Source organism: Urocitellus parryii, chromosome 7, assembly GCF_045843805.1.
Source record: "Urocitellus parryii isolate mUroPar1 chromosome 7, mUroPar1.hap1, whole genome shotgun sequence".
NCBI lineage: Eukaryota > Metazoa > Chordata > Mammalia > Rodentia > Sciuridae > Urocitellus > Urocitellus parryii.
Window position 1 is genome coordinate 120318127 of NC_135537.1, and position 27680 is coordinate 120345806.

A 27680-nucleotide genomic window follows, 5' to 3' on the forward strand; every position below is an offset into this window, starting at 1 on the left:
TGGGACTTCAGGCAGCTCGGAGAATCTGGGATGTTGTCCCCTGTGCCCTTCAGGCACAGGCACAGGCACAGGCACAGGCACAGTGGGTCCTGGAAGCGGCCCACGGCCCCTCACCGTCGCTTCCCATCGCACCCCCCACCCTCAGCCCGGCTTCTCCCTTCCCCACCTCCTTCCTCCAGCCCCACCCCCGGCTCTGTCGCCGGTTCCCGCCCCTCCTGCCCTCTGACCTGCGCCTTGCGCTCATCAGTTTCTTCCCACAGGATCCTGATGGGCAGAGGAGCTGCAGCCGCTGGGAGGCCCCAGAGCGCGCTTTGCCCCAGCCGGGGCCGGAGTTAGGATCCCGACCTTGCAGAGCGGTGTCACCCATCCACCCCCAGCCCAAGTGCTGGAGCAGGTGACAGCATGGCCTTCTCCCAGGTGCAGTGTCTGGACGACAGCCACGTGAACTGGCGCTCCAGCGAATCCAAGCCGGAGTTCTTCTACAGCGAGGAGCAGCGGCTGGCCCTGGAGGCCCTGGTGGCCCGTGGCCCCGAGGCCTTCTACGAGGTGCTAAAGCGGGAGAACATCCGTGACTTTCTCTCGGAGCTGGAACTCAAGCGCATCTTGGAGACTATCGAGGTGTACGACCCGGGCTCTGAGGATCTTCGGGGTACCAGCAGCCGCTCCCCGGGGACCCAGGTCAACGGGGTGGGTGATGGAGAGGAAACCAGTGGGGCAGATGGGACCCCCACTGAGGCGGAGCCGCTGCCACTGCCCTCGCTGGAGTACTGGCCCCAGAAGTCCGACCGCTCCATCCCACAGCTGGACCTAGGCTGGCCCGATACCATCGCCTACCGCGGAGTGACCAGGGCCAGCGTCTATATGCAGCCCCCCATAGACGGGCAGGCCCACATCAAAGAGGTGGTGCGCAAGATGATCAGCCAGGCCCAGAAGGTGAGGGGGCCCCTGAGTGGGAGTTCTTACAGAAGTGCTGGACTGCTGACCTAGGCTCACTTAGAGCACAACATGGGGACCCCACAAGGTCCCCAGTGGGTCTCTGCTGCTTTTCTGTCTGACTCCTGGAAGGAGGTTTCACCTGCACCTTCACGGCTTTCCTCAGTTTCTTTGCAGAGGAATAGGGTGCCTGGATCTTCGGGCAGGTGACACTGGGCTGCCCCTTCTCCAAGGGCCTTTGTGCATTGTTGAGGAGTGTGATCTCGTTTAGGCCTCTTGAGTGGGTTCCCCAGGAAGCAATGCAATGGAATAGGGGGTGGTGGAAAAAAATGGTAGGGTTCTCACCTACTCTCCCTTAGGACAATTGACATCACTTCTGAGAGTCTAGAGACACACACAATTGGAGCTCTCTGGTGGGGAAGGCTTTTGTAGGGGTTGGGGGACTAGGCGAGGATATTGAGAAGCAACCTAAGCCATCTGAGGCTGGCCTGGGCATCCACGTTCAGTCCCATCTGCCTGTTTCCTGACTGTTGAGCAATTGAGTGAGTTCTGGCTCACCCTCTCTGAGCTGTTTTGTAAGCTTTGTCATGGCAGAACTTTTTTGGACCAGGATCCCTGCCTGGGTGTGGGTAAAGAGTCCAGCTGAAGGTTGTCCACCTGGGTTGAATTTTACTTTTCAGGCCTTGTTTGGACTTCCTCTTCTTGACTCCTGCATGGCTGTGGAGTGTCCTGGCTGTGGGTGGCCATTCCCTGCTGACACGCTGACACACATTCTGAGAGGCAATGCATGCCACTTGCAGAGATAGCCAGGCCAATCGCTGGACAGCCATGACCTTCAGTGGGTGCCTTTTCCTAATGAGCGCCTTTCGTGGTTTCTGAGCACATCACAGCACGGTGTGGTGGAGAAGGCCTGCCTAGTGAGCTGTATATTGAGAAGGATGCTGAAGCCAGCCGTGGCTTCAGTTTGTGGGACAAGGTGTCCTTACCTGAGTCTGACCCTTTCACTGTTCCAGGCCCAGAGTGGGGTGGCGGCTAACTGCACAACATAAGAATACTAGTTTGGGGGACCATTCTGGCTGATGGGGGCCCCCGAGGGAGGTTTTAGGCAGAGAAACCAGAAGTGGGTCAGGAGGGGATGAGGTGGCCCTGGCTGAAGTTTCCAGAAAGGTGGAGTTGCTGCCCTCAGTTAGCCATGTCGAGGAACCTGGCTCCCAGCCTGCCTGCTCCCCCCGTGCCCCCCATTGGCTGACCAGACCAGGCAGCTTTGAGGCTTCGGGTTTCTAGTCTGTAAAATGGGGTGGTTTGGACAAAAGCTGCTCTCTGGCTATTGTGAAGAGGGAGTATCGGGTGATGGGAGTGAGGAAGGAGTTGGAGGAAGCGGGTGGAGGGGGGCGGAGGAAGGGACCTGCAGACCTGCAGGTATAATCCATCCCACACCTACCAAGGTGTAGGCAGGTGCTGATGTTAAGGCCCTCCCCGCTCAGAGGACTCACTGTCAACCCTTGACCCAGCCCCTACCCTCATTTTTAAAATGGGAGACTGAGGCCCTGCTAGATGCCAGGGTTCCCTTCCTCAGAGCCATCTCCCCGAGTGCATCCCCTACCCCAACCTCAGGAAGGAGGCAGATGGCACTTCCCAGTTGTGGCATGGCAACAGCTACAGGCTCTCATCTCCCACAGACAGAGTGATCGACGGCTCTACCCAGTGATGGGGCCTTATCTGGTGTGCCCAGGGCCAGGCTGGGCACTCAGGGCTTCCCTTGCTGACCCGGGTCTCTCAGTCCCTAGCTGAGATCCCCACCCCCACCATGTGGGTCCTGTAGCTTCATTTCCATGCCATAAAACTCCTAGGAGGTGACGGGTGTCATCAGCCCAGAAGACACTGACCTCCCGTGGGAGGCCCGGTCTCTTGTGTGGCTCTATAATGGGTGGTTTCCCCCAGCTCCCAACAGGTGGGCATTGCCCTGTGCTATCAGAACCCTCTGTCACACAATCAGCAGAAACTCATGGTCCCACAGGAGGGAGACCAAGCCCCTTTTCTCAAAAATGGGGCATCACAGCCTGGGGGGCAGGGATGACTCCATGGTGCTATTTTTGAGCCAAGCTCCCACTTTCTGGCCTTTTGTGCTCCCCGGCCACATCCGTTCTGGATGTGTGACCAAAACTGTGTGGGCTTGGATGATGACAGTAGCTACTGCTGATGGAGTGGAAGGCGCTTCGTAATCTGGGCAGCATTACCTACATGGAGAAGCTGAGGCCAGCCTGGCTAGTTTCTTCCTAAGGTCACCTAGCTAGTTCTCGGGTGGAGGGTGGGGACCGGGCCTGTGTCGTGCTCAAACTCTAAGACCTGACTCTTGTGCCTGGTGCCTGGGCCACAGTAGCAGGACAGAGTGACAGGCGGGGCCTGGGAGGGGCCCCTGATCCAGGCAACCTGCCATCCTCCATCTCCCCTGCCCTGCTTGCTGCCTCTCAGTCTCACAGGGGCAGGGCCGGGACGCTGTGGATGCTGACTGGGCGCTTTGCCCGCCCGCTGGCCTGCGGGAGCTCTCCCTGCCTTATCTGTCCCTATGAATCACCTCTTGTCCCCTGGCCCCCGCCTTCTCTTCTCACCTAGTACCAGTGCAGAGAATAGGTCTCAGTCCCCTGGGCCTGGGGCAGGGATTTCACTAGCCACTACCTGGGTCCCTTCTCAGGGATTCTTCCGGGCTGTGGCTGCTGGTGCTGAGTCAGGACAGCCCCAGCCGGCCACCTCCTCTCTCACCTTGCCTGACATCAGCACCACAGGCAGACCCCAGGGCAGGGAAGTGACACAGCAGGCACTCAGCCCACACCAACTTGGCTGCCAGGGAGCGGCTGAGTCTCCATCAGGACGACGCCCACTGGATTCCCCTTTCCCAAAACACTCGCGTGGGACTGGTGGGTGATCGTTTCAGGATCCAGGAGAGCCAGGGTAAGGCCCCTGCTCTGCTCTGATGTGGGACCTAGACCAGCCCTGGCTTCTCTTGGGGCTCCAGTCATCCTGTCTGTAAAATGGGTACAGGCCTCGAAGACTGTTAGGGTCCCTTCGGCTCTGACACCCGCTGTCCTGTGATTCTGGACTTCTTTGGAACAAGGGGCGGGTGGGTCCTGCCTCTGACCCCTTAGCGGTTTGGCCCTGAGCTGGCAGCGTCCGCTCTTTGAGGGGCCCTCCGGTCTCAGTGGGCTCTGACTCCAAGGTGGAAGGTCACCTGCCTGTCCCTCCCCCAGCCTCTCCGAGCCGGTGATTTATCTGGGGGAAAAACCTGCTGTGGGGTTCCAACTGCATACCAGAGGCTGGGCCTGTAGAATCACGCCTGGGAGGGACGAGTCCCAGCCTCCCTAGCGGCTGCACTTCGGCCTCAGAGAGGGGCGAGGCTGAGCTGGAGAGGGGTGACTTCAACCAGAAGTGAGTCTGGATGTTCTAGCAAGTCACTCTTTCAGCACATGCTGAGTACCCCCACCTTCCTGTGAACATGGGGGTGAGCCTCTAACAGGATCCCTTTACCAGTCCCCAACAACCCAGGGGAACAAATCACATGGTCTCCTTTTTACAGTTGAAGAAACTGAGAGAGGAAGTGCCAGAGGTAAGACCCAGACTGGAACCCAGACTTCTGCTTGCCAGACCAGGGCTAGCAAAGGGAGACCCAGAGATGTCAAGTTTCTTGCCCAAGGCCACACAGCAGGCAGGAAGTTGAACCCAGGTTTCATGATGCCTGATTAACCCCAGATCTGTTCTGTCGCGTCCCCGCCTTTACATGCTGAAGTTCTGGCCTACAGCTTGGCTCCAGGAGAATAAGAGCAGCTTAATGAGGCATTTATTAAACGCCAACTATATGCCAGGTGCTGAGAGGGCACTTTATCTACACTAGGTAATCCTGGCCACAACTCCATACAGGGTGTTGTCTCCATGGTCCAGAGGAGGACACCCAGACTTGGTGGGGCTCAGAGAGGGCGAGTAACTTGCCCCAGGCCACAGAGCTGAGAACGGGAGGAGTTGGGCCCAGAACCCAGGTCTGCAGGTTCCGAGAAGCCCCCCCTGTCCCTGGGGGGGAGCGGCCAGGGCTGTTCCTTCTGAGCCCTGCCCCTTAATGGGAGCATCGGGGCCTCATCTCCAGTCCCCAGCTTGACTCAGGACAGTAAAAGCATTTTCACAAGGGCTCCTTGGCGCTCAGACACTGGGCTGAGGAGGGAGGGGGCAGGAGTCTGACCACACTGGGCCCAGGAATGGGGAGCCATGGTAGTGCTGGTCCCAGTGGCCTGGGACCAGGAGGGAGGGCTCTTATCACATCTATTGCTGGGCAGTAGTCACACACCATATAACAACACTTTGGTCCACCATAGCCGCCTGTCTACGTGGCCTGGTGATCTCACAGCCGCCTTATTTTGTGTGAACAAGCTGCTCAATGAAATCTAATAATGCATTTCTCAGAATGTACCCCCTTCACGAAGCCATGCACAACTATATCAGGACAGCACCCGACACAAAGAGAGGGGCACTGGGGATGGAGGTGGCCTGAGGGGGGCAGCAGCAGCTAGCCCGGGCTCGCAGCACACCGGGGCTGGGAACCTGCCTCCTGTCTGCTCCAGCGGCTCCCAGCCTGGGGCCCTCACCTGTTAGGGTGGGGAACCATCTGATATCCTAATCCCAGGTGTTGGCTCCTGTCTTCTCCATAGGCTCCCTACCCCACGGCGCTTGCCTCTTAATTGAGGGCTGAGAGTCGAGAGCGGCCCTGCCAGGAAAAGAACCTTTGGACTTGGGCCTATGAGTGCCTCTGCTGTCACGCAGGTGGTAGCACACACCTGCCGCTGTCCTCCCTCTCACCACCCCGAGAGTTGGGGACGGTTCTCATATCACGGATAAGGAAACTGAGGCTCAGAGTGGGCCACAGCCTTCTCCAGGTCACACCCGGGTCTTTGGTGTGTGGGGACCTGTAACTGGGTTCCCTGGAGTTGCTTGCTGGTCTCCCTGGTTCTGGAGGCTACCCTGAAGCTGAGGGTCTCACCCCTGTGGCCAGCAGAGGGACTGGTTCTCCCCAAAGACGGCCTGTCCCACTTAGCCACTCCTGTGCCGCACAGCCCTGGGTCTCTGTTTCTTCATTTATGGAATGGGGATCCTTTAAAGTGGGGAGACCTGGAAGGACCACGTACAGTAACCTAATAAGTCCTGGTGAGATTTAAATGGAACAAAAGTGGCTCTGGGAAGCACTCCGTGGCTGTCTAGCTGGGGAGCTTCCGGGGTCAAATTCTCACCCCTCTTTGGGAGGACCTGGGGTGGAGAGGTGGGGAGCCCCTGTCCTGAGAGGAGTTCAAGCAGGGTCTTGGTAGGGTGCAGCAGATAGGCATCTGGTGGCCCTCCAGCCTTTACCCTGTCCCGTATGATCTTGGGCAGGTCCTCTCCAGGGCTTCCTGAGGAACAAGGACGCCCAGTGACCCCGGTGCCTGTCACTCTGAAGTCCTGCGGAAGCGGAGGCTTTCAAGTCTTTCCAGTCTGTGATTCTGAGATTTCCGTTTTGATTTCCACTGCTTACCGTGGATGCTCTGTCGCACCAGGTCTTGCACTTACAGGCCCTGGAAGCCCTGAGAATTCTGAGGCCCCACATGGCCGGCGGGAAGAGGGAGAGATCTTGACCTCTTGCCTCATCCGCAGGGCTCAGCCGGTGTCACCTGACATCTCTCCCCAGGCTCTGCCGGCCCCTGGTCTCGGCATCATTCCTGAGCCCTGGGGGGGGGGGCAGCTGATGTCTCTCTGGGGGAAGTGAGAATCAGGGCCACCACACCACTGGGTGAGGCTGGGCTCTGGTCAGAGGGCTTTGGGCGTGACCAGCATGTGCCTCCTGACGGATTGCTGCAGCCGTTTGGCACTCTTAATTGGCCTTAATGAGGCTTCTTCCATCTACCAGTCAAAGTGGAGAATGTTTCCCAAGTCAGATGGGAAAGGGAACAGGGAGGCCATCTGACCCACCTCCCCATGTTAGCAAGAAAATGAGACATAGAGGGGGCGGGGAGTGAGCTGTTGGACAGGGCTAGGCGTCTGGGGCATTGACCATCTGGGCAGTGCTGACTGCAGGCAGGTTGGAGGAACCCAGGGTGTGCTCTGGGAGGTGGTGGGTGGAGTCAGGGCTGGGGATGGGCATGGGATTCCCTTCCCTGGGAGAAGAACCTGGGAGCCGAGTAGGAACTGTGCAGCCTGGGAGAGTGACTGCCCCCTGTCAAGTGGGAGTGGCCATCACCATTTCCCTGCGTTTCCAGAAGAGGAACTTGCGGGCGGGTTGAGAGTCCGTTGGCTGGCCCAGTTATCCTGGACAGTGGCTTGGATCACACTCCTTCTGTCCTGGGAGGCAAGAGTCCCCAAACCAGTCCTCTCCCAGTGACAGGCCTTCAGAGGATAGGATGGGAAAACTGGTTTGGAGGGTGCCAGGACTCGGAGGGAAGCACCACCCAGGGGATCCCAGGAGGCCTCCCTAACACCCCGAGAACCTTGCTGATCCTGCCTGAATGAGGGGCGGGGGAGCAGGGTGAGAACTCTCAGTGGGAACCGAGACAGACGTCTGGCCCAGCCCTGCTGCTGGAGGAGAGGGCTGAGGGCAGAAGAGTAGCTCTGATCTTGCTGAGCCCATTCCGCAGCCCTGAGAAGGGAGGGAAGCAAGGCACCCCACCCAGGCACACTAAGTACAGTTGCTGTCTCTGGACTCTCAGTTTCCCATCTAACCAGGGAGCGGTCATTGCAGCACGGGGTCTCCTGGGGCTGAATTCTTGTGGCTTTTGTGCGTCTGAGAAAGTTTTTATTTCATCTTGGGTTTTGAAAGATGTTGTCCCTGGCCAGAGAATCCCAGGTGGACCTTGTTCTCCAGTTAAGTACGTTGAAGATGTTACTCCTTGTCTTCGGCTTGCCTCGATTCCAGCCAGAAGTCTGCTTGTCTCGGGTCCGTCCTCTGTAGTGGTCTTCTTTCCCTCTGGCTGCTTTGAATTATTCGCCATTCTCCATTCTGATTTTTTAATGTATTGGGTGATGATGTGTTTGGTGGTTTTCTTCCTGTCTTTTCTGCTTGGAAGTCATTGAACGTCTTGGACTTGTGAATTTAGTTTTTAATCAAAGGGAGAAATGTTTTGGTCATTATTTAAAAAAAAAGATTTTTTTTTTTTTGTTGGTCTCCCACCCTAACCCCTGCAGCCTTCTGAGACTCCAGCATCTGACAGCTTAAATTTAACCCACAGTGCATTGATGCGCTGATCATGTTTCTTTAGTCCCTGTCTCTCTTTATGTCGGGTTGGGTATTTTTCTATTGATATGTCTTCATCTTCGCTAATCTTTTCTCCTATAGTGTCTAATCTATTAATTCCACCCAGTGCAATTTTCATATATTTTTTTTCCTGGTACTGAGGATTGAACCTAAGGGTGCTCTACTACTGAGTGATACCCCCAGCATCTGTGTCAGAGTTTGGTTTATTTTGATGATTATTATTTTTTTATGTGAGTCTTGTTTTTCCATTCTTTTGCATATCAAGCAATTTTCAAGTGAATAGCAGACATGATAGATTTATGTTGTGGGCTGCTGATGTTTATTTATTCCTTTTAAATATTTTGATGCTTTGTTCTGGGATGCAGTTAAGTTTCTTAGACAACTGAAGGGGACCCTCCACAGGTCTCCGGAGTTCACTTTGTACAGTTTTCTCCCCTCCAGTACGCTGTCCTAAAAATCTCAGCTGCCACCCTCTGAGCCAATCCTGTCTTCTCAGCTCAGAGAGACCACTCATCTCCCCCGGGGGGAAGCCACCTGGAGATAGCTGGTGTGTTTTCGGGGCTCTCCTTGTTGGGTTCTCCCTGGGATCCCTGTGCCACGCTGCCTGATGGCTCTGGCTTCATAGTTCTGTCTGAATTTTTTTTTTTTTTTTTATTGCTAAAGCAGGAGGGTAAAGTCAGTCTCTGTTGTTCTGTCATGGCTGGGAGTGGAAGTTGTATCTCAGGTCTTGATGGCCATTTCCCCAGCCTTGAAGACTGTGTGACAGTGTTGTCATTCCCATGAGCAGCTGCAACTACGTATCAGTCCCTGTTTCCCGGGCTTGCAGCTGACCTGGAGAGAAGCAGGAGACAGGGTGGTGGAGGGTGATAATCCCTGGCCTGTGCACCCCTCAGGGTTCTGTGGTTCTGGCTGTTGGGAGGAGGAGGGGCTGAGTGGAGCTGCTGCTTGCTGGTCCAGCGCCGGCCCGTCCACCCATCCATCCGTATGCACTTCCTCACCCCGTTGTCCTTGTGCATGGGGATTGTTACTGTCCCCTTGAGAACTAAGGCGCTTGCCTGATGTTACAGCTTCTCAAGAGGAGCTAGGATGGGAGTCAGGTGGTCCCGAGGCCATCCATCATCAGAGCAGATCATTGCAAACCCAGACTCTGTCCCATCTCCTGCACTTCCCAGGTGGGGGAAAGTGACTTGTCTGCAGTTGTGCACTGAGTTGAGACCCCTCCAGGGTTCCAGGCTCTGGGGAGGACTGGGACGTGTCTCTCGCCTTCCCCTCTGGAGCACTTTGTCTTCTTGGGAGTCTTCAAGGCCTGGGAGGGTAAGGCAGGTGGGGCTGTTCCAGAGGGCTTGCCAGGTCCAGGAAATTCTCTTCCTCGACTCCTATCTCAGGTTCCAGGCCTTGGGGAGACTCCATCGCTGTGTATCTCCAGAAATGCACCAGGGATCCGAGCTCAAGCCAGACAGGCCGGAGTGAAGACGGGGGAGCCAGGCGGGAGGAGCACTTGGGTTGGGTTTCGAAGGATGGATGGGAATTGTCCCGATTGAGACAAAAATCAGCAAGTGGCCCACAAGGAGACAGTCTGTATGGAGTGCCGGTGGCTTGAGGCAGGGCCACTTGGAGAGAGGGACTGGTGGGGTCAGAGCCCCCCAGGAGAGGTGCTGCTGCAGCCACTGGGCTCATGCACCCATGGTTTCCAGCTGTTTCTGTCTAGCCAGCCTCACCCTGCTCTTCTGGGACGGGTGCTTTCGAGGAGACCTGTGGCACCCACTCTGTAGACTGGAGTCTGTGGTCAAAGGGAGGCTAGAAAACAGTCGTTGTGGGTGCCCGGGAGTCATAGACTGGTGTCGGTGCCTGGTGGGGCCTTTGGGGGTGCAGGGAGGTGGGGTGGCCACTGGCACTTCCTGTCGCAGGCCCATGGGTGGGGCGAGATGTGCCAGCCAAGCCTAGACAGGCTGTGCCGGGCTGTGGGCAGGGCACAAGGGCAGAGAAAGGTGGGGTCCTTCCAAGACGTCAGAGAGGAACATCCTGGGCATCTTGTCGTAACCCTCTGTTCTACCAATGAGGAAACCGAGGCCTAGGGAGGGGGCTGCCCATTCACTGCCCCAACCAGAGCCCCAACTGGGCCTGCTCTCCCTTTTCCGGGGGGGGGGGGCTCCGTCTGGGGTTGTGGAAGGTGACTGGTGCTCTCCTCTGCGGGGAGGGTCTTCAGACTGGTGAGAACTTAGGGGTGAGCCAGGCCCACGCTCCCATTAGGCAGATGGGGAAACTGAGGGACCAGGAGGGGCTGTGGCCTGTGTCCTGATTGCTGCAGTCCCTCGTGTGGGCCGGGGAGCCACTGAGTCTCCTTCTCACTTGATCAAAGCTTTTCTGAGACCTGCCTCAGGCCATGCCCCGTGTTGGGCTCTGCCCTTGATGAGCTCTGTGTCACAAGTGGAGCTGGGCCATCCCAACAGATCATTAGGCAGGGGAACGAATGCCACCATCCCTCGGTTTCCTCATCTGCAAAACCGAGAATGGAACTGCTGCCTGCGGTGTTTTTTTGTGAAGACCCAAGCCAGTTGCGGTTGGTTTTCAAGGTCAGTCAGTAAACCTTCAAGCCAGGCGAGCGCTGGGGACTGGCAGAGGGTGGGAACCCAGGGCCTCAGTTGCCAACTCTGGTCCCAGCTTTCCTGTCTATAAAATGGGAAGGCATGATATGTCTCAGGGACCTCTAGGAAACCTTGGTGGCCCGACCAGCGACAGGTCAAGCTGAGAGGGTTGCTGGGAGCACCCGACACCCGGTCCCTATTCTAGCAATATCCCAGAGCCCAGGGAGCCATGTGGCTGGCTGGCCCTGTCACCACCGTCAGCTAGCACCTGTTACGAGCCCTCCTTTGACCATGAGGTACAGAGCCTAATGCTACCCTGGGGAGAGCCAGCCCCCAGCCATGGACCTGTGGGGGATCCCCGTTGTGGGGCAGGCCCCAACAGAGCCAGCCTCCAGCACACGCACCCTGGAGCAGGTACGTTCTCGGCTAAGGACAGCATGGAGGAACTGCACGTGGCACAGGTCCTGCTGGGGCACGTCCATCCCCCCCCCCCCGCCGCCCAAGCCCAGGGCCAGTACCCATCCACCAAGGTGCGCAGGGCCTGGAACCTGCCCTGACCCATCTAGGGGTGGGAGGGGGCTGGTGTGCCTCCGGGGAGAGGCGTATCGGCTGTGCCCCATCAGGCCCCTTTCCAGGGCAGCACGTGAGGCCATTTGCCTGCCCAGGAGCTGCTCATTCAAGGGCGTCATGGGGCTACAGCAGGTGGAGCTGTGGAATCCCTGGCAAGGAGCTGCCTGCCCCCAACCTCAGGGTATCATTACCCTCGGCTGGTGGTAAAATCCGAGGTCATCAGAGCCACTCAGCGGACATGATGTCTCCTCTGCCCTCTTATCTACCTCCTCCTAAGCAGTCTCTGTCTGTTCTTGAATGCCTCCTGGGTTGGAGAGCTCACTCCCTCTCAAGATACCTGCTCAGCCCTGGGCAGCTCTGGTGAGCACTTCCTCATCTGGTGCTCCCACCTGCCTCCCTTTGGCTTGTACCTGCCAGTCCCAGCCTCTGTGTTGACTGTACCCAAATAGCCCTTCAGACTTGGAGATAGTTACATTGATGAGAAAACTGGATGCCCAGAGGAGTTAAGGGTCTTGCTCAGGGTCACACAGCAAGTTCATAGCAGGGTAGGCATGGAACCCTTCTCTGTGCAGGAGTTTGGGCTTTGGTGCCAGATGAGCAATGGGTGTAGCAGGGGCCTGAGGCCCAGGAGGAGCCCAGATAGGCCTGCAGGGGCCAGCCTGGTGAGCTCACTGTGGGTGTGCAGGCACGTCCCTGGCAGGCTGCAGGCTGCCTCCCATCACCTGCATGGACAGAGCCTAGTGGGGGGAGACCTCCAGGTCACTCCTATGGCAAGGGTAGGGTGAGTTTGGCTCCCCGGCAGGCCTGGGTGAGTTCCAGCTTGACTCCCTAGCTTGGTGTGTGGCCTAGGGCATGTTCCTGGCCTCTCTGTGTAAGGTTCTGGGCAGTTCTCAGACTCAGGATAGTGGGGCCATCCTGGAAGGGTGGGAGGAGCAGGCAGCCTAGGGAGCTGGACACCAGCGTGATTCAATAGTGACGGGCACAGGCCCTGGTCTGGCTATTGGCCCATGCTGCCAAGTGGCCAGGGAGGAGGTGAGGCTCCACGGCCAGCCCTGTTCCCATGTCCCCTCTGTCCTGTGCCTTTACTCACCTGGTCTCCTGCCCAGGCTGGGGAAACTGAGGCCACCAATTGGCTAGGACAGGTGGAAGATCGGTAGATGCACTATTGGTGGTGGGGACGGATGTTGTCAGGTGACAAGAACGACTCCATGGTGGTCTGGTCTCTGTTCAGACCAGACAGGAGTGGTGGCAGGGGAGGCCTGCCAAAGTCTGCCCCAGCTCGGGGACACGGGGAGCCCCAGGCGAGGGCCGCCCCAGCTGCTGCGCTCCTCCCCAGCTCTCTGGTTCATCTCGGTGTCACCAGATATTGGGAAGAGGCAGGGCCTAGCAGGTCTTGACCTGGGCATGTGACCAGGAGTGGATCAACACAGAGTCCCTGGGCTGAGCCCCTAGTCTCTCTGGGTCCTCCTGAATGCTGGTCCAAGCATGTGCCAGGGGTAAAGAAGGAGGTGCCCTGGGGAGCCACTGAGGCACGCACAGACAGACACTTCCCACTCCCCTCTCCGTGCTCCTCACTGTGAGTCAGCTGAGCCATTTTCCGTGGTCTCATCGAACAGAAAGGGCAGGTGCGTGGGATGGGCTGTTTCCTGCTGTCCCCATGGAGCCCAGCCCAAGGCCCCAGCGAGGATCTCTGTGTTCTGAGCGTCCCGTCCTGCCTATCACTGTCCAGTCCTGTTCCTGTGGCTTGTGGGCCAGCGTGTGCCTCCGCAAGACAGGGGTGATCTGCTGAGGCCCCGTCTACACTGCTGGGTTCTTTGGCAGACCCGGTCTCTCTCTCTCTCTGTCTCTGCTCCCAGGTGATAGCTGTGGTCATGGACATGTTTACTGACGTGGACATCTTCAAAGACCTGCTGGATGCTGGCTTCAAGAGGAAGGTGGCTGTGTACATCATTGTGGATGAGAGCAACGTCAAGTACTTCCTGCACATGTGTGAGCGGGCCCGCATGCACCTGGGACACCTCAAGGTGAGCTGGCCTCCATCTGCCCAGGTGGCTGGAGGGTGAGGATCATTCAGCCAACACACACTTGGAGCACCTTCCTGTTGCGGAGGAGTCCAGTAGGTGCACGCTGAGTTCAAGCACCTAGAGCCTGTGGCCCAAAGCAGTCGCATAGCTTGAATGGCCAGGGGACAAGAGAGTACCTCCAAGAGGTAAACGCTGATTAAGTGCCTACCAAGCAGGTGCTGATGCTCATGTAAGGTATCCTATCACATTAATATTCCACAGCAGCCTGTGCTACATTTGTAACCTTAGGCAGCTCATGGCTCCATCTAGAGAGCTCGGACAATAGGCAGCTCTTTCTTAGGCTAAATGCAAGTCTGTCTCAGTTGCTAAATGCAACTCTGCAAGGTCAGAGTTGAAATGGATTTGAGGTGCATGAGCACAGTAGAACAGATGTTGGGGTTGGGACAGATGATGGAACAGAGGTGGAGAAGGGAGGACCCCCCCCCACACACACAGAATCGGGAAGTGGGGCCCAGGTTCTCAGCATTGCTTCGCTGTGTGTCCTTGAGCTCGTTGCTTCCCCCTTCCGGGCACCTGGTTCGGCAGAAGGGCAGATGAGATGGTGTGGCTGGGCTCTTCTACTCAGGTACCCTGGCATTTGCTGCTGCCTTTCTGGGGGGGTAAAGGAGAGTCCTTCTTCCATCCAACCCATGCTTGACACCTACTGTATGCAGAACGTTTCTCTGAGTACAGATCAGCATGTCTAGAAACAGTTACTGCTTCTGTAGCCTTCCATGTGTGTCAGGCCCCAAATGGGGTACTTCTTTTGTGTTAGCTTATTTAATCCCCCTGATAACCCAGTGGGATTGGTCTGTGTTGTTCCCATTTGGCACATGAGGTAACAGTCCTGTGCCCAGGTGCCGTTGCTGCTAAGCTAGAGATCAGGGGCTGGGGGGGGGGGTTAGCCCCAGGCTCATATCAACCTCTGAGGGTCCCACCTCTCAGAGCTTCAGGCCTGTGATTGGAGCCCAGATAGATGCAGGAGGGTGGGCCGCGCCAGGTGGTTACCCAGGAGCCGGGCACCAGGCTTGTAATTTGCCGGCAATTGTCAAAGCCCCCCACCCCCACCCCAAGCCGAGTTCTTTCAAGTGGGTGTGAGTTCTCTGCTTCGAGTCTCTAATTTCAGGAATCTTTTTCGTGTGGTCTCTCTGGTAGGCTGACCCTCAGCCCCACGCCTGCCCGCTGTGTAATTAGTGCCGTGATTCCACTCTGGTGGCATATTGCTCCTGCCAGAGTCACAGCGGGGGAAAAAGAGAGTTTGGGAATTGGGCCGCACAGGCTCCAGCCCTATGGGCAGCACCTGTCTGTCCAGCCCTTCCTGCACCCCGGGAAGAGACCCTGGCAGAGCCACATGCCCACATGCACCTGCCACATGCCGAGCGATTGCTTCACACCCGTCGTCACTCGGCCCGCTCATCCCTGGTGTGAGAGGCAGGTACAGCTGTGGCCGCCAGATGGGACCCTGATGCACAACTGGCCACGGGGGAGGCTCGGGGCCCTCACTGCCCCTGTTCTGAGCTCTCTGGGAGTGAGCGGTGAGGGTGGCTGTGAGGTCACGGGAGTCTGGAGAGCTGGAGCTACAAGGGGTCAGTGGCCATCTGGACAGGGCTCCCACAGATGAGGAAACTGAGGGAGGCCAAAGACATCCTGCCAAAGTGGGCTGACCCAAAAGCCAGTAGAGAGACATCGGCTCTGGCAAGGAGAGTAGAGAAACACCCTGGTGCACGCATGGTCTCCCGACCACCGTGTGTGGCTCTAGTCCCTGGGCCTCTAGTCTCTGGGCCTCCAGTGCCTCATGGCTGTGACAGTGCCTCCCAGGGTTACTTGAGGATGGAACTGAAGGACGGTGGTGGTTCCAGCACTTTGAGAGTTGAGAACAGTTATGCAGCTGTTGGCAATAACAATAAATTACAAACCCCAGGCCCTGGGCTTGGGCGTGAGTCCCTCCCCGCCCCATGCACCACAGGCCTGTTGGCGGGCCCCCTGACCACTCGGGGCAGGGGAGGGGCAGCTCACACCGCTGTTCCTGGGCTTCTCCCCCTATCCCACCCCCCGTTTGGCTGTCTTCCTCTCTGGGAAGGCAGCAGGGTTGACAGGGTGGACCTACCCAGGAGCCACACACCTTCATGAGAAAGTGTGAGCCTGGCTTCCTCATTCTCGCCTCTCAGCTACCCCCTCTGCAGCCCTGGGCATGTGGCCAGAGGCTCCTGTGGGCCCAGCCCTGGCCAGGTGTCACCTTGTTGAGGTCCTGCCTGCCCAGCTTCCTCCCTGCCCGCCGGCTGGCTGGGCCCAGACCTGTCTCGGGACACTTCCTTTGCCGGTAATCCCTGGGCCCGCCCTCAGCCGCTTGCTGCCCTGGCCCAGCTCTGCACCGACCTGCCCTGAGTTCTGTGGGGCCCAGAGAGCAGGTTGTGCCTGGGGTGGGGGTCAGATTAGTGACTGTGGGGTGTCTGGAGGGACAGTAAGAGCCACGTCTGAGCCTTACTTTCCTGTCTTTGGGGACAGGCAGGATCCTTCCAATCAGACCCCAGCTGTGGTCTGAGTGCCGAGAGGCTTCCATTTCCATCTGTCTTGAGATTCACCCTCACTTCCTTCCTTCCTCCTGAGCTATGAGCTTGTACATTCTGGGAATGGCCGCCATGCATGCTCAGGCTGACCCACTCCTGGTCTCCCAAGTGTGAGCAATACGTAAAGCCCCTACCCAGACATCCCGAGCACCCAGCCTGCTGCTGGGGGGATGACCCTTCCATATTTCGAATGGAAAACAGGCCTGGGGAAGAAGTCCCAGCCTGTCACCCAGCTTCCTCGCCTCTTCTAGAGTCACAAGACCAGACCCGTGACTAGGCCCCATATAGGGGTGCTCTTGGGTGTGGAGGGGTGCCCTAGAGCCAATGGGAGCCAGATTGGGCCTTGGGGCTCGTGGCCTACACAGACTGGGTACTGTGAGAGGCCCAGATGCTTTGCTTTGTGCAGCCAAACAGGAAAAACCAGCAGCCACTGGGGCGAAGGCTGGACCCATTTCTACTCAACAGAGAAATGTCAGCCGATGACCGTGGGAAGGCCCGACGCCAGGCTCAGCTGTAGTGCAGGTCCCTCACTGGACAGGCCTGCCTGCCTCTCCTGGGCTGGAGGAGGGGTGGGGGAGGACCTCAGATGCAGCCCAGTCAGTGTGGAAAGCAGGGCACGGAGCCCGATGTGGGAGGCGGGCTGGGACCCCCTGCTCCCTTCCCTCTTGGGTACATCTGCACTTTGCTTTCTCTGGCCCAGGCCTGGATCTGTGATGGATCCAGGGGAGAGGGAGGGGTCTTAAATAGGGGTGGGGTGGGGGTCTGCCCTGCTGAGGGCGATGTCCAGAGACATAGTTTACGGTCACAGATCATTTGGCATCTAGGGGTAGAGGCCAAGGATGTTGTTAATGTCCAGACCTTTCCCCCTGAGAATTTCCTCACCCACATCAGTTGTGCTGAGGCTGAGCAGCCCTGGTCTAGAAGACCCAGGTCCCCTCAGATAAGGGCTTGGAGCTAAACTGGCTCAGCCCTGTCCCATCCCTTCCATCCCCTGTCCCATGAAGATGGTTCACAAAAGACTTCCCATAGCCACATTATAGAGCGAAACCTGTCCCTTAGTGGAGACTGGCAGAGGCCCAGTAGCTCAGGCAGGCGGGCTCCCCTGTCACATTGGATTCTGTCCTCGAGCTTCTGCACACTTGTTCCCTGTTCTCAGCCCAGGCCTGGTCGGGGCACATCTGTAGGCCTCCACTCCTCCTCTGACCCAGGATGCACAGGCCTCTTGCAGAGGACAGTCAGCCGAAGACCAGTCCTCAATCCTCTAGTCTGGGCTGAACCCCGCCCACTGGGGGACTGTGGGAAAGTCGTTTCCTCTTCCTGAGTCCACCTGGCCAGCTGCCATTCCAGATGTTTTCTGGTCCCCTTTGTAAGTCACCCACTGCCCTGTACAGTTACAGCCTTTGTGCTACCTGGAGCTCATGGGTCCCTCGGTGAGAGCCAGACACTTTCCAGGACCCTTGCACGTGGCTTCGCAGAGGAGAAATCAGGTGTGGAGAGGCCTTGTTGGTAGCAGGACTGGCTCCCGCATCTGACCGGAGCTCGAGTGCCCAGACCCACCCTGCTCAGTTGGGTCACATGGTCTTATGAGCACAGGTGGCCTGGAGGTAGTTTCAGGTAATGGGCTGCAATTTGCCCCCATATGCACTTGGGGAAGAAGCTGCCCTCTGAGAGCAGATGAAGAGCTGTCTGACTCTCTTCCACTCCCCTGCCCTGCTCTGACTTGCCCTTGACCTGCTGAGGTTCCAGAGGCTCCAAGGATGTACCCAGGACACCCACTTGGGCCAGCCTGCCTGTCTTTCCATGCATCTGCCCATCCTATGCTGGGGGTATCCCGGAACCTCGGAGACAATGCAGCTTTGTGGAATCATCCGCCTCTGCTCACGCGGGCCCAGACACATGAGACGTGACTTCATCCAGGACAGGCCTCATGGGGTGGGGCCCACCCAGGAACAGGCTGGGAACAGCCCATGAGGCAGAGGATGGGGGACCCTGCTGCAAGCCCCCACCTGCTGCCGAGCCCTAGAGTGAGATGAGCCTTTGAGTTTAGGGCCAACCCTTCAGTGTGCAGACAGGGAAACTAAAGACCAGAGAGGGCCAACAGCTTGCTTAGAGTCACACAGTGGGTCAGCAGCACAAGGTCTGCCTTATGTGGTAGTCCCTCCTAAGATGTAAGCGGTGACTTTCCGAGCCTGTCATCAGGACAAAGTTTTGCGGGGAGGAGTGGCACTGGTGAGAGGGGTGTAGAGGCTGGTGGCCGAGGACAGGGATATGGCCCCAGCACACACCACTGGGCGTGGAAACCACGGGCGGCTGCAGAGCTGGGCTGTGGTTGGGCCCGGGTGACAGGAGAAGGCCTCTAAGTTCTTTATTCTGACCTCTCATCCCCAAGTGTGCTCTTGTGTTGGGTACAAAGTCACGAGTGCTAATTGTCCTGGGCCGTGGCCAGCTGTGCAGACAGGCAGCCTGCGGGGCGGGGGCCTAGGGAGCCTTCCCTGGGAACAGAGGCTTATCTGCCTTCTGGGTTGGGCCCAACAGCAAGACGATTGTTCACCCCACGGCTGGGTGAGCATTGCGTGAGGACCCACCCAGGGGCCCATTCCTGTCATATCCTCTGTGGATATGCTTGGGGCTGCCCCAGCCAGAGGGGGGTGGGACACGGAAAGGAGCCCTGGAGCAGGGGACAGTGGTGGATGGTCCTCTCCCTCTTTCAGGTCCTCCTCCCTCGCCTGCAACAGCCCCCCCTTTTCTTCCTGCTGTCTCCGCACTTGTCTCTTACATTCTCTCCTCTAGAAGAGCCAGAACGGTTCTTGACATTTTTGCTCTAAATCCTTCCATGGCTCCCTACTGCCCCTCAGCTTCAGGCTCAGCCTGCCGTGCAGGCTCCCTCACCCACCCTTCCTCCCTGAGGTACTCCTTTGAGCCAGGCCTTTGGAAGTCCCTCTGCCTGGAATGCTTCGCCCTTCTCCCACCCTGACCCATGCCGTCCCTCCTGGGAGCCTCCCCCAGGTCACTCCCGGGGTTCCTCATCCTGAGTGTTCCCGATTGTTGCCGTGTTTACTCATCTGCGTCCCCCAGAGCAGGATCCTTGCCACTGTCATCTCTGTCCACCCCTGGGGGCCTTAGCAGGGGTCAATGAACAATCGAACCTGTGGGCAGTTAATAAGCTTGGCCTTGGAGTGGATAAGGGGACAGGTAGATAAGTCACCGCTCAGTCTGACGAAGAATGTGTCACTGTCTGATGCCCCAAGCTGGTCGAGAGTTCCTGGGAGGGAGCGAGACTCCCCATTGTAGGAGGTGTTCAGTCACACCAGTCAGGATGCTCTTGAGGTGTCAGGATCCCTGAAACCTGTGTGAGAACTAAATTCCCCGACCAGGTGTAGTGGTGCACATCTTTAAACCCAGCTCCCCAAGTGACTGAGGCAGGAGGATCCCACGTTCCAGGCCAGAAACTGAGCAAGGCACTATCTCAAAGCAAAAATAAAGAAAACAAAACAAAAAAAAAGCAAAGGGCTTGGGCTGTAGCTCCAAGGTCGGGTGTCCCTGGGTGTGGTCCTTAGAGTGAATGGACAAACCAGCCACACCAAGAACCCCAAGCCTCATCACAGGCCTCCTGAAACAGACTCTGGGGACACCTGGAGGCCTTCATGCTAGCGCAATGCCCTGGTGAGGCTCGGACCCTATGGCCCCAGGTCCCCTGTCCACCTGGGGCTCCCTTCTGAAAGCCCTTGGGCTGTCCCTAGATGCCTGGGTCTCAGCCAGGCTCACTGTGCACTTCCTGGGTCCACATGTGCAGCGCCGGCTGGAGGGACCTCCGACGGTTCCAGAGACTCCTTTCTGGGAAAAGAGACCCCTGACATGGCCAGGGACCAGGGAACCACCAGCAGCTATTTATCCAGCTCTGCTTCTCATGCCTGGGAGAGTCCTCTCCTCTCTCTGGGTCTCCTTTCCCCTCCTGTGGTCCGAGAGCCTTGCTGACCTGCTTCTGAGCCCAGCCCTGCAAGCTTGGTGAACAATTGAATCTGACTGTTTATTGAACCTGTCTGGGGTGCCAGGAGGTGTCCTGGCAATGGGGAAGTAGGAGAGTTTGCAGAGTCCTGCCCTCAGGAGCAGAACTCAGCAGGGACAGGCATGGCCGGTCACTCATCCGGAGGGACCGTGGAGTTGTTAGAGTGGAAGACCCAGATTCCTCACGGCCATTCATCCCCCTTCCTGCCCCTCACTCTCCTCCCTCCTCTCTCATCTGCACAGCCACTGCTGTCCATGGGACCTTTCCAAAATATCACCCTCCCATTTGATACTGTATGACATAGCTGGACACGGTGACGCACGCCTGTAATCTCAGCTACAAGGTCGGGTGAGGCAGGAGGAGCCCAAGTTTGAGGCCAGCCTCAGCAACTTAGCAAGACCCTCAGCAACTTATGAAACCTGTCTAAAAATAATAATAATCATTTTTTAAAAAATGCTCCAATGGCTTCTGCCCACCACGGTGGCATTTCTCAAACAGGCCTGGCCACTTAATTTCTATCCTGTTTGGTGCTGTTCTGTGACACCTGGGGCCAAAGCCCAAGACCATCCTGGCTCAGACCCTTCATCACCAGTGCTGGGTCCTCTGTGTCCCCACCTTTACCTGGACCCTGCAGTCTCAGACACACCAGCCCTTTCCCCACATCTCACGATCTCTTTTTTTTATCCTTGTCCCCTGCAAAGCCCTCCCTGAGTCCTGGGCAGTCTCCTTCTCTACCCAACCCCCGGAGCTCAGTGTGATGGTTGACTGATTCTGCCTCTCTGTTCCCCCAACACAGAATCTTAGGGTACGCAGCACTGGGGGAACTGAGTTCTTCACACGATCAGCCACCAAGTTCAAGGGCGCCCTGGCCCAGAAGTTCATGTTCGTGGATGGAGACCGGGCTGTGTGCGGCTCCTACAGGTGATTTCTCCATGGCCGATGGTTTCTGCCCTTAATCTGGTTTCTGCCCTTAATCCGGACACCCTGGTTATTCCGGTTCATTGGTCCTAAAACTGCTAAGGTATATGCAGAGCTGGGCACACCTGGCTGCCTGTGTCTGGGGGCGGGCAAGGAGGCTTTTGTCCGAGGAGACGGTTGTTCCAACCTACAGTGTGAACCTGCCTGGAGTTGGGGTGGGGGCCAAGCTGCCCCCCTCCCAAGCCCACAGGATGGTCATTCTGAGAGTCATCAGTGGGGACAGGTGCAACCTTAGGTACCATTAGACAGTGTAGCAGGGCTGCCTACAGTCACTCCAGGGGTGGTGGTAGCTAAGACCCGTGATGGCACTAGCTACTGGGTCCTACTGGACATGAGTGTCTCAATGCATCCAGTAGCAGCCAGGACTCAGTTTCAACTCCACAGCTGTGCCCTGCCCTCTGGGCCCCACAGGCCATTTCTTAGTCCCAGAACCCTGCAGCCACCATCTGGTGCACACCAGCCAGGGGATTCACAGTGGACTCTTTGGATGTCCGTTGCAGCAGGGATCAGGAAGGCTCACTAGAATAGGGGTCTTGGGCTGGAGGGAAGTCCCTGCACCTGACCAGAGCTGCCTCTGCCTCTGTGTTACAGTTTCACGTGGTCAGCTGCCAGGACAGACCGGAACGTGATCTCCGTGCTGTCTGGCCAGGTGGTGGAGATGTTTGACCGGCAGTTCCAGGAGCTGTACCTCATGTCTCAGAGCGTCAACCTCAAGGACATCCCCATGGAGAAGGAGCCGGAGCCAGAACCCATCGTGCTACCGTCTGTAGTCCCCCTGGTATCCACGGACACCGTGGCCAAGAAGCTCGTCAACCCCAAGTATGCTCTGGTCAAGGCCAAGAGCGTCGATGAGATTGCCAAGACCTCCTCCGAGAAAGAGGAGACGAAGCGACCCCCAGGGCTGCGGGGCCCCATGCTGGCTGAGCGGCCAGGGGGGGATTTCCCTGAGCTGCTGCCACCTGTCCATCCGGGACTGCTCAACCTGGAGAAGGCCAATATGTTTGAATACCTGCCCACCTGGGTAGAGCCGGACCCGGAGCCTGGCAGTGACATCCTGGGCTACATCAACATTATCGACCCCAATATCTGGAACCCCCAGCCCAGTCAGATGAACCGCATCAAGATCCGGGACACTTCCCATGCCAGTACCCAGCACCAGCTGTGGAAACAGAGCCAGGAACGACGCCCCTCCCCAGAGCCCTGCCCACCCCCAGGGCCCAGTGACCCCCACGATGGGGTCCCAGCTGAGAATGGTCTTCCCCGGGGAGACCCCGAGCCTCAGCTCCCTGTGCCGAAGCCCCGGACAGTCCCCGTGGCAGACCTGCTTGCCCAGGACGGCAGTGACGTGGACTGGGCTCTGGAGACCCCGAAAGAGGAGACACCTCCAAATGGGACAGACCTCAGGCTACCCAGGACGGTGGACCCAAGCCATCCCCCACTCCAGCGGCAGCTGTCTGTGACCCAGGATGACCCCGATGGCATTGGGTCCGTGTTCCCCAATGGGCTGGATGGTGGGGAAGAAGAGGAAGACGATGATGACTACGTGACTCTCAGTGACCAGGACAGCCTCTCGGGCAGCTCCGGCCATGGCCCTGGACTCCGGCGGCCCTCTGTGGCCTCTTCCATGTCGGATGAATACTTTGAGGTGAGGGAGCGCTCAGTCCCTCTTCGAAGGCGCCACTCAGAGCAGATGGCCAATGGACCAGCCCAACCACCCCGCCGGCAGCTGAGCGTACCCCACATAACCCGAGGGACCTTTGGTGGACCCCTGGGCAGCTCCCCATGGGCACATGGTCGGGGGAGAGAAGAGGCAGATGCATCAAGGAAGATGCAGGCCCAGCGCTCTGCAGACAAGGCGGCACAGGTGGGTTGGGGTCCCTTGTCCCGGGACTCACAGGAGTCCCCCTTGCAAGTGACCTGAGAGCCACCATCCCTTGGGCTACTATGTTTCAGACTTGGAAGGCTGTCCTTGTTACAGACGGAAAAACTGCTGAATGGGCTGGGGTGGGAACCACCCAGAGCCAATTGGCAGGCTGTTACTATGCTGGGGACTCTTGGTCTCAGGGTCCCGACAAAGCAACCTCGGGAAATGCACATGCCCACATCCAGAGGCCCGAACACTTGGAGTCGTAGTATCTTTCTGTTGCCTGTCAGGTGGGTAGTTAAGTCCCCTAGTTTGCAGACAAGGGAATGGCAGAGCACAGAGTGTAAAGGTCACACAACCATAAGTGGTCCTCATCTGGACCTTGTGCCAAGTCATATCTGTGTCCATCCCTTTGTGGCCCTGGGGACCACTCCCCGCCTCCTTCCATTCTGGGCAACAGCTCATGTACCACTCCTTTGCCTTTCCTTCTAGTCGCCTCTGTAGGACCAAGCCTCAGAATCCCGAGTGCCCTGCAGCCCTGGCTCAGCACCAGAGCCTTCCTACCTGGGAACAGTGCACGGCTGATCATGCCTGGCATGATCATCAGGCCCATGGGCAGCATCTTGAGGTAGCTGGCAAGGATGGAGCCGGCCTTGGCGTGGTTCAGGTTGCGGGCAGATAGAGATCGCTGCACGATGACCTGGGGGCATGAGCAAGAGGGAGTGAATCCCAGCCCCGGGGAGGTTCCTGTGTTAGGGTCTCTCCCAGTGGGCCTCAGGGAGTGGCATGAGACAGGATGCCATCCCATTGGCCCCAGACCTGCTCTAGATAACCACGCAGTGCAGACACTGCCAGCATCCCCCACTGGAACTCACCCTGGTTGGCCACGTCTCTCCTTGTCCCCAGGGACTCCATCTTCCCGTTTGTACAACAGGGAAGCTGTGGCTCCTGCCTGCTCTCCACCTCTGGCAATTGAAAGAGCTGGAGAAGACTGTGGCCTAATGGCATCAGGGTCACAGCCCACCACCCTCATCCCCTGGACCCTCATGAGAGTGGCTGGCCATTCATGCATGTACCAGGAGCAGACATTGGTGCCAATAGTATGTGCCACAGGCAGAGGTCAGGAATGCCAAGACCTGGGATTTAGGAAGCTTGCAGTTCCCTCCTGGAGAGTCTCAGAATCTGCCTGAGATAACCAGCTCCTCTGGGGGCCTTAAGCAAATTTTTTTTCCCCTTTTTCTCTGTAGGGCTAGGGATGGAACCCAGAGCCTCAAACATTGCTAGGCAAGTGCTGTACTACTGAGCTATACCCCCAACCATGTAAGCCTCAGTTTCCAGATCTGCAGGATGGGAGAAGGAGGGAATCCTAATTCAGACTGATGAATCCCTCCTAGCTCCAATATTATGTTTTTACTTATTAAAAAAAAAAAAAAAGTCCAGGCATGGTGGTACATGCCTGTAACTCCAGTGACTCTGGAGGCTGAGGCAGGAGGATTGTAAACTTAAGGCCCGCCTGGACACCTTGCAAGACCCTGTCTCAAAATAAAAAAAAAAATGAGACAGGCGTGGTGGTGCATGCCTGTAATCTCAGTGGCATGGGAGGTTGAGACAGGAGGATTTTGAGTTCAAAGCCAGCAAGGTGCTAAGCAACTCAATGAGACCCTGTCTCTAAAATACAAAAAAGGACTGAGGATGTGGCTCAGTGGTTGAGTGTCTCTGAGTTCAATCCCTGACACTCACTTCCCCCCAAAAATAAGAGGGCTGGAGATATAACTCAGTGGTAGAATGCCTCCAGTCTGGTATAATCCCTAGCAATGTCAAAAAAGGAGAAGGGGGCTGGGGATGTAGCTTAGTGGTAGAGCACTTGCCTACGATGGGTTCCATCCTTAGCACTGGGGGGAAAAAGAAAAAAATATGTATATGTGTGTATATTTATATTTTTTTTTTGTGTGTGTGTGTGTGTGTATATATATATATATATATATATATATATATTTTTTTTTTTTTTTTTTTAAAGTGGACTCTCCGATAGTTTTTCATGTGTTCATAGGGTTGCACAACCTATAACTCTGAAATGTTTTTTTTTTTTTTTTCTGTGCTGTTCCACAGTTTAAATCTCCTCTGCTGTCTGCAACTCAGAAGCAGGAGTTATCTGTGATTTAAGCTTCTTTTCCAAGCATGCTCATTCAGTAGATGGTTCCCAGCATTGACCCCACAGGTGTGCCTCTCCTGAGACATCCGTTAGAGGAAAAGTGTGTGCAGGCTGCAAGGCAGCTGATTTCTGTCCTGCCTCTCTGCCAGCTTGCTGTGACTTGGAACCAATTCTTGCCTCAGTTTCCCCATCTGGACAGTGAGGGTATTAGAGGAGGTTCTGTCTAGACTCTTCTCTCCTCTACTGTCTGTGACTGATTGCAAGAGCCCCGAGGCCTCAGTGTCATGCACATCTGTCATCTTTCATCATTGACACGACTCATTGTTTGTCTCCATTATTTCATCCTGTGCTCCAGGACAGGGGCTGTCGCCCCAGGTGGAGATGCCGAGGCTCAGTTTCCATGAGCCACAGGGATGCCCCTGTGCGTGGCTCCTCCACCCCTGAGTGTCAGGGACAATGTGTGGACCTTCTGTGGTCTCAGTGGGGAAACTGCCTCATAGCACCTCTCACAAGGGACATCAAGTCCTAGCCTGGTCCTCCCTCCCTCCCCAGGATTGGCCTTTTCAGCTCCCTGACCCCATTTCTATCTGCAAAATAGGTTACTGCTACCAATGCAGGGATTGCTGCAAGGATTAAGTGAGGTCACTGGTGTGGTCAGCAGAGCCTGTGCCTGGCTAGTCCAGGGCCTTTGGTAGATGTGAGTTCTCTTTCTCAGGATTTTTTTAGCCTTTTCTTAGGGTGTGGCCACTAGCCAGTCATGGCTGACTACAGAGACTTGCAGTTCCTGTTAGGATTGGGGCTGTTGCTGCTGACCGAGGGGAAGATACTCTGGTTCATACCATAGCATCAGCAGGGGACAGTTTTGGGAGCTATCAGAGCTGGCAGGACCCTAAGAGTCATTCCCATCTGTGCACCATGTGTTCTGCCACTGAACCCAGACCAGGCCAGGACTCTGCCTTCTGGCCCTTCTGGCCCTTCTGCCTCATTTGCTGTTGGTTTTTGTCTCTGATCACAAAACTATCACCTCCTTATTGTGGATGAGGCTAGAAACAGTGAAAATGAAAAGCCCCCACGGACCCAGCATAGAGAACAGAGCATAGTCAGACCTCTGGGTCCGCAAAAGTCCCCAGGGGCTAGGGTGGGGCTGCCCAGAGACTGGGGAGCCTTGAGTCAGACCTGTGCCAGGGGCTGGACCAAGACCCCACAGCCTCCAGGCAGACCCAGCCCAAGGGGAGGAAGATGGGGCGGCAAGGCTGAGGCCCTGCCCTGGACCCATCGGCTGACCGCTGCTCTGACCATCTGGGGCCTGCAAGGTACCTCCTCTGCCTCCCTGGAGGACCCTTTTTGGGTCTTAGGCTCCTCTCGGAAGCCTGTGCCATGCCAGGCCTTGCCACACAGAAGGAGATATAGGGACGCAGCCTGGCAGGGGTGCCCACACGCCCTGCTCGCCCTCCACTGCCATCTTTCTTCTGGTACATTTCCTACTTGGGCTGGCCCTCAGCCTTCCCAGGGGAGGTGGGCAGACATCTGCCATGGGCCACACGTTCCCTGAAATCCAGGCATATTGCATAACTGATGTGGGCATCTGAGGGGTGTGGGGTTACAGATGGGGAAACTGAGGCCCAGCTTCCCAGGGCCTCTGTCACTTTCAAGTCTGTGTCACTTCCCACGGTTAGAACCCAGGGAGAGTCATTGGGCAGACACTGATGGAGCCCCTCTTGCTCAGGAGTCCCGGAAATTCACTCCACCCTCCACATCTACCTCTGTGTTTGGGCCTCAGTGTTGTAGCCTGTGAATGGCCTGCCCGCCTCACAGGGGAGGCAAGAGGTCCCCAGCTTGTGCTCTCAGGACAAGGCCCATGGCCTTCAGGACAAGCAGGCAGGGGCATCATCTGCTTCTGCCCAGTGACAGGAAGTGGCTTTTCTGAGGTCACCTGCAGGGTTCATGATGGGGGGGGGGGACCAGAGTTGTCTTCTGCCCTCAACAGAAATTCAGGTCTCCAACAACCCCGTTCAGTGTTTTTAAACCTCATGCAGCCCTGTGCCCAGATTGACCAGGCTTGGTGGGGATGGTGAGGAAATATGGCAGGAGCTACAACCCCAAAGGCAGAATGATTCTGTGTCACAGATGAGGAAACTGAGACACACAAACTAGTTAAACCCAATGTGTTGAGTGGCCGAGCCAGAAATCTGTTGCTCTGGGTCTGGCCCACCCTGTGTGCCTGGCAAGGGTCCCTGCACGGTCCTTACTCTTTGTTTCTCTCTTCCAGGGCCAGCAATTCCACCGTGATGGCCCTGCCTCAAAGACCCCAGGAGGTCCCCGGTACCGCCCTGCTGCTGATGGCGCCCAGAGCTCTCCCAGGAAAGTGACCCTGGCCTCAGTAGGCCCCCAGCACTGGCAGCCCAAGGGCAGCCCGACAGCCCGCATACTGCCCGATCCCCGGAGCCCGAGGCCAACACGAAACACCCGCATCTTGGCTGATAGCAGAGCCACTGAGGAGCGTCCGAGTCCCTTTGGAATCCCATTTTCCAAACTGTCCCAGTCAAAGCACCTAAAAGCCAGGTCGGGGGGTAGCCAGTGGGCCTCGTCTGATTCTAAGCGGAGGGCCCAGGCACCTCGGGACCACAAGGACCCCTAGCAGCCCCGTCCGGGCTGGACCCACCAGAGCCCGCGCTGGAAGGCAGGAAGGCAGGAAGGCGGAGAG

At 57.1% G+C, this 27680-nt stretch overlaps 2 protein-coding genes across 4 annotated transcripts in view; one reads left to right on the forward strand and one right to left on the reverse strand.

Moving 5' to 3' along the window:
* Slc5a10 (solute carrier family 5 member 10) overlaps positions 1–27680 on the reverse strand; it is a 63071-nt gene that overhangs the window by 15534 nt on the left and 19857 nt on the right. For all 3 annotated transcript variants that reach the window (XM_026381719.2, XM_026381720.2, XM_026381721.2), the window contains one exon: positions 23389–23524. In XM_026381719.2, the coding sequence (XP_026237504.1) occupies positions 23389–23524 (136 nt within the window). The remainder of the gene's footprint in view (positions 1–23388; positions 23525–27680) is intronic.
* Fam83g (family with sequence similarity 83 member G) lies at positions 403–27614 on the forward strand. Its single transcript, XM_026381718.2, has 5 exons — positions 403–933; positions 13203–13370; positions 20779–20903; positions 21552–22824; positions 27246–27614. The coding sequence occupies exons 1-5, from the start codon at positions 403–405 to the stop codon at positions 27612–27614; spliced, it is 2466 nt and encodes an 821-aa protein (XP_026237503.1).

Coding starts and splice junctions, on each gene's coding strand:
- Fam83g (XM_026381718.2), top strand. CDS start 403: ATGGCCTTCTCCCAGGTGCAGTGTCTGGACGACAGCCACGTGAACTGG. Junction 13,371..20,778: donor TGCACCTGGGACACCTCAAG/GTGAGCTGGCCT, acceptor CCCCCAACACAG/AATCTTAGGGTACGCAGCAC. Junction 22,825..27,245: donor CTGCAGACAAGGCGGCACAG/GTGGGTTGGGGT, acceptor TCTCTCTTCCAG/GGCCAGCAATTCCACCGTGA.